Source organism: Trichomycterus rosablanca, chromosome 7 (assembly GCF_030014385.1).
Source record: "Trichomycterus rosablanca isolate fTriRos1 chromosome 7, fTriRos1.hap1, whole genome shotgun sequence".
NCBI classification, from domain to species: Eukaryota; Metazoa; Chordata; class Actinopteri; order Siluriformes; family Trichomycteridae; genus Trichomycterus; species Trichomycterus rosablanca.
Window position 1 is genome coordinate 5,266,048 of NC_085994.1, and position 12,734 is coordinate 5,278,781.

General features: G+C 40.2%; 1 protein-coding gene across 1 annotated transcript in view; it reads left to right on the top strand.

Annotated features, from left to right (window-relative positions):
- Positions 1-9,472, top strand: part of cux2b (cut-like homeobox 2b) — a 186,704-nt gene extending 177,232 nt beyond the window's left edge. The window contains exons 18-22 of the mRNA XM_062998879.1: positions 1,976-2,141; positions 3,074-3,367; positions 4,097-4,285; positions 6,416-6,692; positions 6,804-9,472. Coding sequence (XP_062854949.1) covers positions 1,976-2,141; positions 3,074-3,367; positions 4,097-4,285; positions 6,416-6,692; positions 6,804-7,494 — 1,617 coding nt within the window. The 3' untranslated portion in view covers positions 7,495-9,472. The remainder of the gene's footprint in view (positions 1-1,975; positions 2,142-3,073; positions 3,368-4,096; positions 4,286-6,415; positions 6,693-6,803) is intronic.
- Positions 9,473-12,734: the final 3,262 nt, after the last annotated feature.

Sequence of the window (12,734 nt, forward strand, 5' to 3'; positions counted from 1 at the left end):
ATAGAAATAAAACCACAGTCTGATTGAAACCTGCAATCAATTTAGTTTGGAAGGGAAGGTCAGAGCTGCCATTCAGAAATATCCAACACAGTCTGTATAAAATATATTTGAAACAGTACCTGGTGACCTGGTAAGTGGGTTTCACTGGTGGAGGGGTTCATAACAGTCATCATTTATACTCTTTACAAAACCCAGAATTGGAGTGCAGGTTTTGAGGTTCAGTATACAGGTGATAAAAGGCAGGAAACCCATGTGGACACAGGGAGAACATGCCATTTATTATAATGTTTATTATAATATTTTGTAAGACTTTGCTATCACAATATTACAATAAACATCATGTTCTTTCTGTGTTCACATGGATTTCCTCTGGGTGCTCTGGATTCCTCTCTCAATCCAGAGTGTGTGTGTGTGTGTGTGTGTGGGTGTGTCCGGGGTGTTTCCTACCTTTTTCCCAATGAATAGATAGATAGATAGAAAGTGGTGGTAAACAGACAATAAATAAATAAATAAATAAATCATTTGTATTGGTATTACTATACTTGTCATGGTTGGCAGCTCTAAAAATATTATCTGTTATTAAATTAGTCAGTTTTGACTCCACTTTATCACTTGTCAAAAAGGCAGTATTTTAAGCAATCATGTCAAGAAAGTGTTAATTATTTTTTGGTGTGAGATTATTTCTATTATTATTATTACAAGCATGAGATCAACTTATTTGTTTTCCATATTTATATCTATATATATTTCTTTTTTAGCAAAATGAATAATCATTAATCATGAGATTAAGAAAAATTTACTAAATAAGGATTGTTGTAATTACAAAATAGGCTATACATGTACAAAATGACTTAGTTTAAATGATATAAGGTTATAGAAACCAACCATAGAAATATCCAACACAGTGTAAAAAATATTTTAAAGAGTACCTGTACCTGGTGATTCTTACCCCCCTTTTTTTTAGTTATTCAGTTCTGACGCTACTTTATAACTTGTCAAAAAAGGCAGTATTTTAAGCAAGTCAAGTCAAGAGAGGTTTATTGTCATTTCAGCTATATACAAGTACATATTGAAACGAAACAACGTTCCTCCAGGTCCGAGGTGCAACATAGAAAGAAGTGCAGTACAGTGCAGATAAACAACATTACATTAATACGAGAATGAAAGTAAATGAAGACAAGACTAGAGACAAGTGTTGGTCAGTACATGGTACTGAGTAAATAATGGTGAGGTAGATTATACACAAGTTATGTGTATCAGTCAAGTCAGACTCATTTATATAATGCTTACTATGAACATTGTCTCACATCAACTTTACCCCAATCATGTCAAGAAAGTGTTTTTGTGTGTGTGATATTATTATTAAGTACAAGCATGAGATCCACTTATTTGTTTTCCATATTTATATCTATATATTTCTTTTTTTGAGCAAAATGATGAATCAATCATGAGATTAAGACACTAAATTCACTAAATAAGGATTGTTGTAATTACAAAATGGGCTACAAAAGTACAAAATGACTTAGTTTAAATGATATAAGGTTATGGAAGCCATCCACAGAAAAAAAACCTAAATTTAAGTGTCTATATTTTACACTTTTATTTATGCCAGTGGGCAGATTAGAAAGTATTTCACTTGAAAAGTAAGTATTATAATTTACTAAAAATGCATGTGAGTATACAGTAACAATACAGACGGACAAATAGACAGACAGATAAGTATATAAAGTTACACATCCACAGTTCAAGCACTTATTTAGCACTAAAAAGTTCTTATTTATTAGTTGGTTTTATTTATAAGCTTCTGGGGCTCTGACACAGTTACAGTGTTTGTGGTGTTACTCTGCCACCTAGCGTTAAAATGACTTTACTACAACCAAATACCCTTAGATTTATATTCAGTGTAAATAATGAAGACCTGAACGTCTGTTAAATTATATTATTTAATTAGAAATGCTTTTATTTTCTGGTGCAGGTACTGGGCCTCTCTCAGGGCAGTGTGAGTGACATGCTGTCCAGACCCAAACCCTGGAGCAAGCTCACTCAGAAGGGACGGGAGCCATTTATTCGCATGCAGCTCTGGCTTCTGGACCAGTTAGGTCAGAGCCTCAACCAGCAGCCCAACCTTAGCAACAACCACGGTCAGTTTAAGGGTTTTATTTCTATTATTATTATTCATTTTCATCAGCCACTTTATCCTGGTCAGGGTCCTAGCAGGTCAGTTTTCACATGGAAATACTGGGTGCATGGCAGGAACACCCTGAACAGGGTAGCAATCTATTGCAGCTTCCATTAGACATAGGCAATCATGTCTGTGTAGACACTTGGCCAGCCAATAGCTCTTTATCAAATTTAGATTATATATATATATATATATATATATATATATATATATACAGTACAGGCCAAAAGTTTGGACACACCTTCTCATTCCTGTGGTTTCTCTTAATTTTTTTAAATTTTCTACATTGTAGATTAATACTAAAGACATCCAAACTATGAAGGAACACATATGGAATTATGTAGTAAACAAAAAAGTGTTAAACAAACCAGAATATGTTTTATATTTTAGATTCTTCAAAGTAGCCATCTTTTGCTTTAATGACAGATTTGCACACTCTTTGAAATTTTCTCAACCAGCTTTATTAGGTTTCCACCTGGAATGGTTTTCAATGAATGTTTGTGCCTTGTCTAGAGTGAATTTTTGGAATTTGTTGCTTTTTTAATGTGTTTGAGACCATCAGTTGGGTTGTGCAGAGGTAGAGTTGGTAAAATATAAAACATATTCTGGTTTGTTTAACACTTTTTGGTTCACTACATAATTCTTCATAGTTTGGATGTCTTCAGTATTAATCTACAATGTAGAAAATAAAAATAATCAAGAAAAAACATTGAAGAGAAGGTGTGTCCAAACTTTTGGCTGGTGTGTCCAAACTTTTGGCCTGTACTGTATATATATATATATATATATATATATATATATATATATATATTGGCAGCCTAATAAAAAGTTAAAAATGTAATACAGTGTGTTGTAAAACCCTAATTTGTTGAACCTCATCCTCTACCTCAGAAAAAAGCCCAGTGACTGCCCGCTTGTCGCCGTCCCCTCCCCTCAGCCCAGAGGACAGCCATCCCAGCATGCCTCTCGAGCCAGTTAGCTTGGTGCTGGAGAGCAGTAAGGAGAACCAGCACCCTCACCCACAGCACACAGAGTCCCACGAAACCAAGAGCGCAACAGGGACGCTGGCACTCCAGCAGCAACATGCCCAGCTGGGAATCCAGGAGCTGGTGGCCATGTCGCCTGAGCTGGACACCTACGCCATAACCAAGAGGGTCAAGGAGGTGCTGACCGACAACAACCTGGGTGAGCTGAACTGTTGTTACATCTGTGTGGGGGCGCATATATAAAAAAACAAAAACATTACAGACAGGCGCCCAGATGGTGCAGCGGGATATTCAGCTAGCACACCAGCGCCGAGATTCTGAGCTGCTGTGTCTGATCCACTCATACCAGCACAACACACACTAACACATCACCACCATGTTAGTGTCACTGCAGTGCTGAGAATGATCCACCACCTAAATAATACCTACTCTGTGGTGGTCCTCTGGGGGTCCTGACCATTGAACAACAGCATGGAAGGGGGCTAACAAAGCATGCAGAGAAACAGATGGACTACAGTCAGTAATTGTAGAACTACAAAGTGCTTCTATATGGTAAGTGGAGCTGATAAAATAGACAGTGAGAGTAGAATCAAGGAGGTGGTTTTAATGTTATGGCTGATCGGTGTATATGAGCCATTGTATGCGTCCCTGGAGCCGAGAGGGTTAAGGGCCTTGCTTAAGGGCCTAACAGTGGCTGCATGGCAGAATTCAAACTCTGGGATTCAAACTCTTTTGATCGATAGCCCAAAGCTCTACCCACTAAACTACTACTGCCCCACTGTTTCATAACTGTTACTCATTGTAACTGCACTTTCTTTCTGAACCTCTCAAAAGGCCTGTAAATCAAAAACATAAAGCAGAGTGCACCAGTCATAACCCCTGCATGTGTGTGTGTGTGTGTGTGTGTGTGTGTGTGCGTTATTTACAGGTCAGCGTTTGTTTGGTGAGAGTATTTTAGGCCTGACCCAAGGCTCAGTCTCAGATCTGCTCTCCAGGCCCAAACCATGGCACAAGTTAAGTCTGAAGGGTCGAGAACCGTTCGTGCGTATGCAGCTCTGGCTGAATGACCCACACAATGTTGACAAACTGAGAGACATGAAGAAGATGGAGAAAAAAGGTAAACCAGAAGGAAACGGCACTTTTTAACTGTTTACATGTGAATTGGTTTCTATTCTGCTTCTGTTTTAGGATTATAAACATGCATTTTACTCTAACCTGAGGCATCAGACTTCACACAAACTGTTGGTACATCCCATTTACACCGACCATGCATAACATTATGAGCACTGACAGGTGAAGTGAATGACACTGATTATCTCTTCATCACGGCACCTGTTAGTAGTGATATACAGTATCACACAGTTTATTCTCAAATTTGATGTTAGAAGAAGGAAAAATGGACGAGCGTAAGGATTTGAGCGAGTTTGACGAGGGTCAAATTGTGATGGCTAGACGACTGGGTCAGAGTATCTCCAAAACTGCAGCTCTTGTGGGGTGTGTCCCGGTCTGCAGTGGTCAGCATCTATCAAAAGTGGTCCAAGGAATGAACAGTGGTAAACGGGCGACAGGGTCATGGGCGGCCAAGGCTCATTGATGCATGTGGGGAGCGAAGGCTGGCCCGTGTGGTCCGATCCAACAGACGAGCTACTGTAGCTCAAACTGCTGAAGAAGTTAATGCTGGTTCTGATAGAAAGGTGTCAGAATACACAGTGCATCACAGTTTGTTGTGTATGGGGCAGCAAAAGGGGGACCAACACAACATTAGGAAGGTGGTCATAATGTTATGCCAAATCAGTTTATACCTGCAGTTGCTAAATAATAACTGTAAAAATTACAAAAACATTTTCCTTTCTTCTGATTCTGAGTGTAGTCATTCTGCATCCTGTTTATTTTATACTGTATTGTTCTGTTCTGTACTTTGCTGTTCAGTTCTGTACTGTTCAGTTCTGTACTGTTCAGTTCTGTAATGTGCTGTACTGTTTTGTTCTGTTTAGTTCTGTTCCATTCAGTTCTGTTCTGTTCAGTTCTGTTCTGTTCAGTTCTGTTCTGTTCTGTTCCAGTCAGTTTTGTTATGTACTGTTCTGTGCTGTTCTGTTCTGTACTGTTCAGTTCTGTGCTGTACTGTTTTGTACTGTTCAGTTCTGTGCTGTACTGTTTTGTACTGTTCAGTTCTGTTCAGTTCTGTTCAGTTCTGTTCAGTTCTGTGCTGTTCTGTGCTGTTCTGTACTGTGCTGTACTGTTTTGTACTGTTTTGTACTGTTCAGTTCTGTTCAGTTATGTTCAGTTCTGTTCAGTTCTGTTCTGTACTGTACTGTTCAGTTCTGTGCTGTTCTGTACTGTGCTGTACTGTTTTGTACTGTTCAGTTCTGTTCTGTTCTGTGCTGTTCTGTACTGTGCAGTACTGTTCAGGTCTGTTCTGGTCTGTTCTGTTCTGTACTGTTCAGTTCTGTGCTGTTCTGTACTGTGCTGTACTGTTTTGTACTGTTCAGTTCTGTTCAGTTCTGTTCTGTACTGTACTGTTCAGTTCTGTGCTGTTCTGTACTGTGCTGTACTGTTTTGTACTGTTCAGTTCTGTTCTGTACTGTTCAGTTCTGTTCTGTTCAGTTCAGTTTAGTTCAGTTTTGTTTTATTCCTTTCTTGGACCTTCCTGCCTGGGGATCGAACCCAGGACCTTCTTGCTGTGAGGTGACATTGCTACCCACCGAGCCACCGTGCCGCCCTTATGTGTCAGCCATATAAGTTAAAATGAAGAGGTTAATCAACAACTAACAGCATTTTATTTGTTTAAATATCAACCACAGTCTCAAGTGGTTAAACTACAAATAAATTACAAAACCTGCTCATAAAATCTAACAGAACTGTGCAGCTATTTTACAGAGGGAAAAAGTAAATTTTTTGTATTATAGTAGCTATAAATAGTATTTCTTATTAACCGTTAACCTGAATGATTTGATGTGGCAGCCTGGGAGCAGCCGAAAGAAGAAAAACATGAACATATACTTGTTATATCTTTATCTCAGCAGTGCTCTTAAAGAAAATTCATCAACACCTTCTGAACTTCAAGTGTTCTGTAAAGACTAAGTTTTAAATTTAGGACTCACAAAGTGTGTTGATGCAGAGCACCGCTGATATACAGCTCCCCCTGGTGGACACTTTCAGATTAAGTAAAAATAAGTACGTGAGTGCCTAAGACGCTTTATAAATAGTCTTTATCTTCACTCTCTCTGTCTCTGTGTTGCTCTCACAGCCTACCTGAAGCGCAGATACGGCCTGTTAAGTCCCAGTTCAGACAGCGACTCTCCCGGCGCACGCTCAGACTCCATCAGCCCGGGACTCGTCCAAACTGAGCACTGTCCCTTCAGCCAGGCTAAAAAGACCAGGGTGGTGTTGAATGCTGAAGAGAAGGAGGCACTGAGGAGAGCGTACATACAGGAGCCCTACCCCTCCCAGCACACCATCGAGATGCTGGCCACTCAGCTCAGCCTCAAAACCAACACCGTCATCAACTGGTTCCACAACTACAGGTCAGAAAGAGAAGTCGGTCCTTGTGTTTATTCATATGACTTGTAATCGTGACTCAAGAGTGTAGGCACCATAAACACAATAACTAACCGTCATAAAACTTTGTTCCACAGATCCCGTATGCGGCGTGAGGTGCTCGTTGAGGGTTCTCAGGACAATGACTTGGAGGCTGAGCCTCATAGTTACTCTCCTTCAGTGACCTGCAGCCCTGGTTCAGACGGAGAGGACAGAAAAAAAGCTCATGCAACCCTGAACGGTCCCTCAATGCTTACTCTCAAACAGGAAATGCAAGAAGAAGAAGAGGAGGCGCTTTATACCAGGCAGGCTAAATGCTCTTCCGCCATGCATTTCCCCTTGATGAAGACTAAAAGAGAGGAGCTGACGTCTGGCACCCGGGACACGGCTCTGCCCCCAAGCTGTGCCCAAAGCCTCAGGCAGGACGAAGCGTGCAACGTCCATTCCAGCTCAGTTTCTTTAGAGAACGTCCAGAAAAGCAGCACGGAAGTTGAGAATAAATCGGTGGTGGATCCGGCGAGCTTCAAGGCATCATCAGAGGCGTGTCGCGGCAGCTTGGAGGTGTCACTGGACTCGCCCTCGGCCGCCTCTTCGCCTGGCCTGATGGTGTCCGTCTCTCCCGTGCCGTCCTCCTCCGCCCCCATTTCTCCGGCCCCGTCGCTCCATCCCAACGCCAAGCTCAGCAAGAGCACGCAGAGGCGCGACGAGAAGATGGCCAACCTGAACAACATCATCCACCGGCTAGAGCGGGCAGCCAATCGGGAGGAACAGCTGGACTGGGAGTTTTAAGCTTCTGTCTTTGAGATTTTTTTTAAATGGCTCTTTAAAGAGGTTCTTCTTTCTATTGAAATCTGGAGCTAGGTTCCAATTTCTACCTGTCATCAGTGACACAGGAAAAAAAACACTGAGAGTGATGCACTCCACAGAGACAACAAGATATTACCCTGTCTAAGACTTTTCAGAAATTAATTACAAATATTTATAAACGTTTTAGGTATTTTGATAAAAGGATGCTACTTTAACTTGTCGCAGCATTAGCTGTCTTGTTTTAAACCAAGGAGGAAAACACTTGGATTCGAAGACTTTGCAGCTACGGTGTCATGAAATGCACACTAAAGCCGTGTAGATTGCCACTGGCTGAGATTATCTTAAAATGAGACGTCTGTCTTAAGCCATCTAAAGCACTACTTGTTTAAATAAGAAAAAAAAAAGAGAAAGACTCTGACCAAATTAGCTACTTTTTGAATAGCAGTTTTTCAGATTTTGTCTGTAAGACGGAAACATTAAGAACTTGATATTGACTTGATACCTGAGGGATAGTCCTTAAAGACTCTAAATAGTGAACAATACGTATGTACTTAGTTTCTCAGTGACATGTTTTGGACCATTTGTTACACAAGCGTATAATGTGTGGTTGTACGTGCTGTAGAAATCGTCTGCAATAGCCTTTCTCCGAACAAGATGTAGCATGGTACTCAATTACCCTCTTATCCTCTATAGATAGTAACCTGTGATACTCTTGAGCGCTAAAAGAGCGGAACCTTTCAAAGATTCAGCAAAAAAAAAGAAGAAAAAAGGAGCTGTAAGAAAAGTTTTAATGATATAACGTTTCAGTGAAGATGTATTCTTTGGTTTCGTTTTCTTTAAGGATTCTTTCGAGGTTTACAGTCGGAGGACGAGAGCGAGCCGCTCTTTCCTCAGTAATTCATGTCGCATTTACCTCACTCTTCTTCTGATGCACTGATTTCATACTGACGTTGGCTAAGGCAGCAGCCGTTTACCTCGACATCAGGAAGGATTAAATCCTGCAGCTCAGCATCCTCTACTTAAAAGTTCTGTTAATCATGATTCAAACGATAATTCAGTCGTAATGAAACCTCAAGGACTGTTATGGCTGGAACTGCTGGTGTAGGTTATGCACTGGAAAGTTGTTAGCATGCATATGTTTTAAAAATAACCATTTACTCCTATTTTGTTGCTAGGCATTAAGAAGTGTGGGTGTCCTGCCCTCAGCATCTGTCCAGTATGTGGGTGTGTACGTGGGTGCCGTCTACTTGTAGGCAGCCGTTACAAATATAGATGTAATTTTACTTTTCTATGTTTATCTCTGACTGACTGTATTTTGTGTTGAGCTACTGTATCTTGCACTACAGAAGAGAGTGGGCTGGCTTACAAGCCAAAACTCCAAGGTCACGGGCAGCTTTTTTGCAACTGCTTTAGGGGCCAGTGAGTTATCTGGTAGGGTCCACATTATGTAATTATGGGAGATAAACGGAACGATTACGCCAGTTTTAAATTAACGGGTTGATAGAATAAACTGTTGCAAGCAAGCCGGTGAACCATTTAGCATTTTCTGGATCATTTTTTTTCTATTTTATTTATGCATTTTCTCCCAATTTAGCGTAGTCAATTTGTGGGTGTATTGCTGCTCACGCCTCCTGCGACCCGCGTGCCGCCCTTAACGGAACCCTTTTTCACCCATGCATTCTGCACAGGCACCTCTATCTGCTAATCAGGGTCCTTACACAGCGTTTGAAGACCCCACCCACTTAGTCCGGTCATCCCTCCCTGCAGACACTGCCAAGTATGCCCGCTGACCGGTGGCAACGCCGAGTTTCGAACCAAGGAGTACAGAATCTTGGCGCTGATGTGCTAGCAGAATATCCCGCTGCGCCACCAGGGCACCCCTGCAATCATAATTATAACGTGATGTAATCACCATCCCAGTTTAAACATTTCAAGTCTTGATTAAACTTTTGTTAATAAATGGTTGAACCTCCTTTAGTAACAATAATGTTTTGCTAAAGCTGCTAATAAGATCTGCACAACAGTAATGAGAAATTGTAGACCATTCTGGAATTTCTCGTTTAAACAGAGTCCTCAGGCTGTGGTGCTCCCTCCACCATGCTTCACAGATGGCAGCTGGGTTAGAGTTATGATGTTGTGGCACAGTGCATCTTTGGAAACTTGTTTGGTGTGTTTGAAAACCTAGTGAGCTGCCTTGCTGTCTTACTGCCTACATAGGCAGCTGCCTCAGTAGAGAGGATTCTAATAAGTCATCAACTTATAAGGCAGGTTATTCGAATGCGCTACTTAGACAGCGATTACATCAGTTTTCGCTTACTAAGCTAACACAGTTAGCCTCATGCCATTCAAACCAATGGGATGAGGTGGCGCAACGCGCTAGCATGTCAAATAACATCTCTCTCCGTGTACCGTAACCGGTTAAATTTGCTGACAAGCCCGAATTTACAAATAAAAACACTTGTGCAAGTTTATACAAATAAAAAATCAATGATAATTTATTTCCATTTGTAAATAACTCGTTTCTCTGCTCCGTCCGCCATATTTCAAATTTTTTTGTGAGAAACGTCGTGCTGCACTGAATGCTGGGATTGCCCTCAGCGCTAAGGCAGCATCGGATGCTCCCTTATTATTCAGGCACAATACCGTTCAAATTTAAGGTGACTTAGTAGGCAGCTTTTTAAGGCATCTAAGAATTTGAACAACCTTCTTCTCGGGATCCCACGTAGGATGACGTAAAATGCTGTTTATGTAGAGAGCTCACTAGGTTTTCGAACACACTCAGAGTTTCAAAGCAACTTTACAGCATTTAGGATCGACAAAACAAGGGGAAAAAAACCTAAATTCCCCTAAAAATCTTGTTATTTTGTGTGAAAGTGTTCCAGTTTGGACAGAATGTGTTAGATAGTGGCCAGATTTTTATGAGTCATAAATGCAGAAATCTGGGTTATTCTAAAAGGTTTACGATCTTTGTCTCACAACAGGATCTGCACAGAGTTCTTCATCTAAAACTTCTGCGCTGCTCTGAAATCCTGTACAGTCTTTACATTTTACATCTGAATTTCTAAAAAAGCGTGATGAAAGATCTGATTATAGCATAATCTCTATTATTATTATTATTATTATTTTATTCCATTATAATGTTTCATTGTTTGGTATTTAATATTTCACCTTCACCAGTTTTGTTTACTGAACAGGGGAAACAATGACAGGTACAGACAGGTACAGTAAAATCTTTTTGAAAGAATAAATTGGTCATATTTGGTGGTGTGTCTGTCATCATCATGTATCATCATGTATTTTACTGTTTTGCCCAAACTACAGGTAACGTGTTTTTAGGTGAACAATCCTCCATTTACTCAACGTCTGAATTATTAAGCACCACAACAAGGTTTTTTTTATTAATTATGGTTTTTTTTGTTCTTCTGAAAAAGATGCCTTGGTAGATGGGCATTCTGCTGCTGGTTATAGAACTACTTTAACATCCTGCTTTTTTAAACAAATAGAAGTGCTTTTTTAAAGATTGTTTTAGTGGATATAATTTGTTTTTAATACCTCATTGGAGAGCTTCATTTTAATATTTAAATATTTGTTAAGATTTGGGAATAGTTGAAGTTTGATCTATTTTAACTTGGTCTTTACCTTGTCATATTGTTTCTAGTAAAACACTTGCACAGGTCTTAATTCGTAGTGAGGACTGAAAATATAAACACTTGTACAGAATATAAATATCACACATTTACTGGGAGATAATATCTTAGGGTTTTTTGTCACGAGTGTGCAGATATATTTAAATATATTAACAATTATATTAAACAAACACGCAGATTAAGACCTTGTCTGGCAAACTTGCCCATGTTTTAGAACCTTCTCTCAGGGTTGTCTGACTTTTTTAAGCTTCAGCTCACTGACCGGGTCACATTTTAGCTTTGCTTACATTGTTTGTGACCTCTGCTTGTTTTCCTACAACATGGATGGGTTTGTTAGACGTCTAATTCAGAGAAAACACATCCTACACAGTCAGATGAGATGAGACACTGAAAATATAGAATTATTAACTCCTTACTGTCTGTGTTTAATTAGTGGTGGAACAGTATAATATTTTTACAGTACATATGGTATACAACCCCATACCCCATATATATCTCTCTTTGTCTCTCTTTAAATAAATGCAGCAGTGTGGGGGCGCCCAGGTGACGCAGCAGGATATTCTGCTAGCACACAAAACTCGGTGTTGCCACCGGTCGGCTGGGCACCACAAAATGGGCATAATTGGCAGTGCCTGCAGCAGATTGGCGACCATATCTGCAGGGTGGGGGCCGGACTATGTGTGGGTTGGTGGGTGTTCATACGCTGTGTTAGGACCCTGATTGGTGGAAGAGACACCTGTGCAGAATGCAGGGTCGAGAAAAGGAGGGCTGTACACGTGTCAGAAGAGGCGTGTACAGCGACGTGCTCTCCTTGGGCGCAATCTGGTATCTCTCAGCAGCGGAAGACAAAAATTGAGTGTGCTAAATCTGGAGGAAAATGCATACAAAAAAAACAATGCAGCAGTGCTTGTAATTGTTAAATGGACTAAATTTAAGTACGACTTAAAAAATCAGTGCAATAGATTCATTTAACTTGCTTTCTCTTACTCGTAAGTAGTTTGACAAAGCAGCAGAATTGCAGGTCTGTCGTAACCCTGCAGCACAGTTACACATTCACATAAATTGTCATACGTCAGAGACACTTGAGTGTGCAGTAAATCCTTCCAATGCTTCCAACTTTGGAAAACCAAATACAGTGGTACCTTGTAACTCAACATCCCCTAAACTCAAAATCTTTGAAACTCAACACCCTTTGTCAAGAAATTTGTACCCTTAAACTCAACGTGTGTTAAGTGGTGCACTAAAACATCATCAAGGTGCGAATACGAGACAAATCTGCATTTGTGTGGAATAACCGTCAGATCCAGTCTGAAAGTGTCCACATGTATCTGCGTTTATCTGGATTTTCCTCCTGTGTCACTTTTAAACTTGTGTTATAGTTCGGGGTGCTGAGAAATTGTGAGAATCAGCATTACAGAGAGTCTAAAACACTTATCGTTATAAAAAAAGCTTAATGTATTAAAAGAACGACATAGAAACACTAAAACTCTTTTAATTATTACTGCTCATAAGTTCTCTCCACTAATTAAGAAGCATAAGGAGACAATAAAGAAATAAAGGTAATGTGCAGGTTTT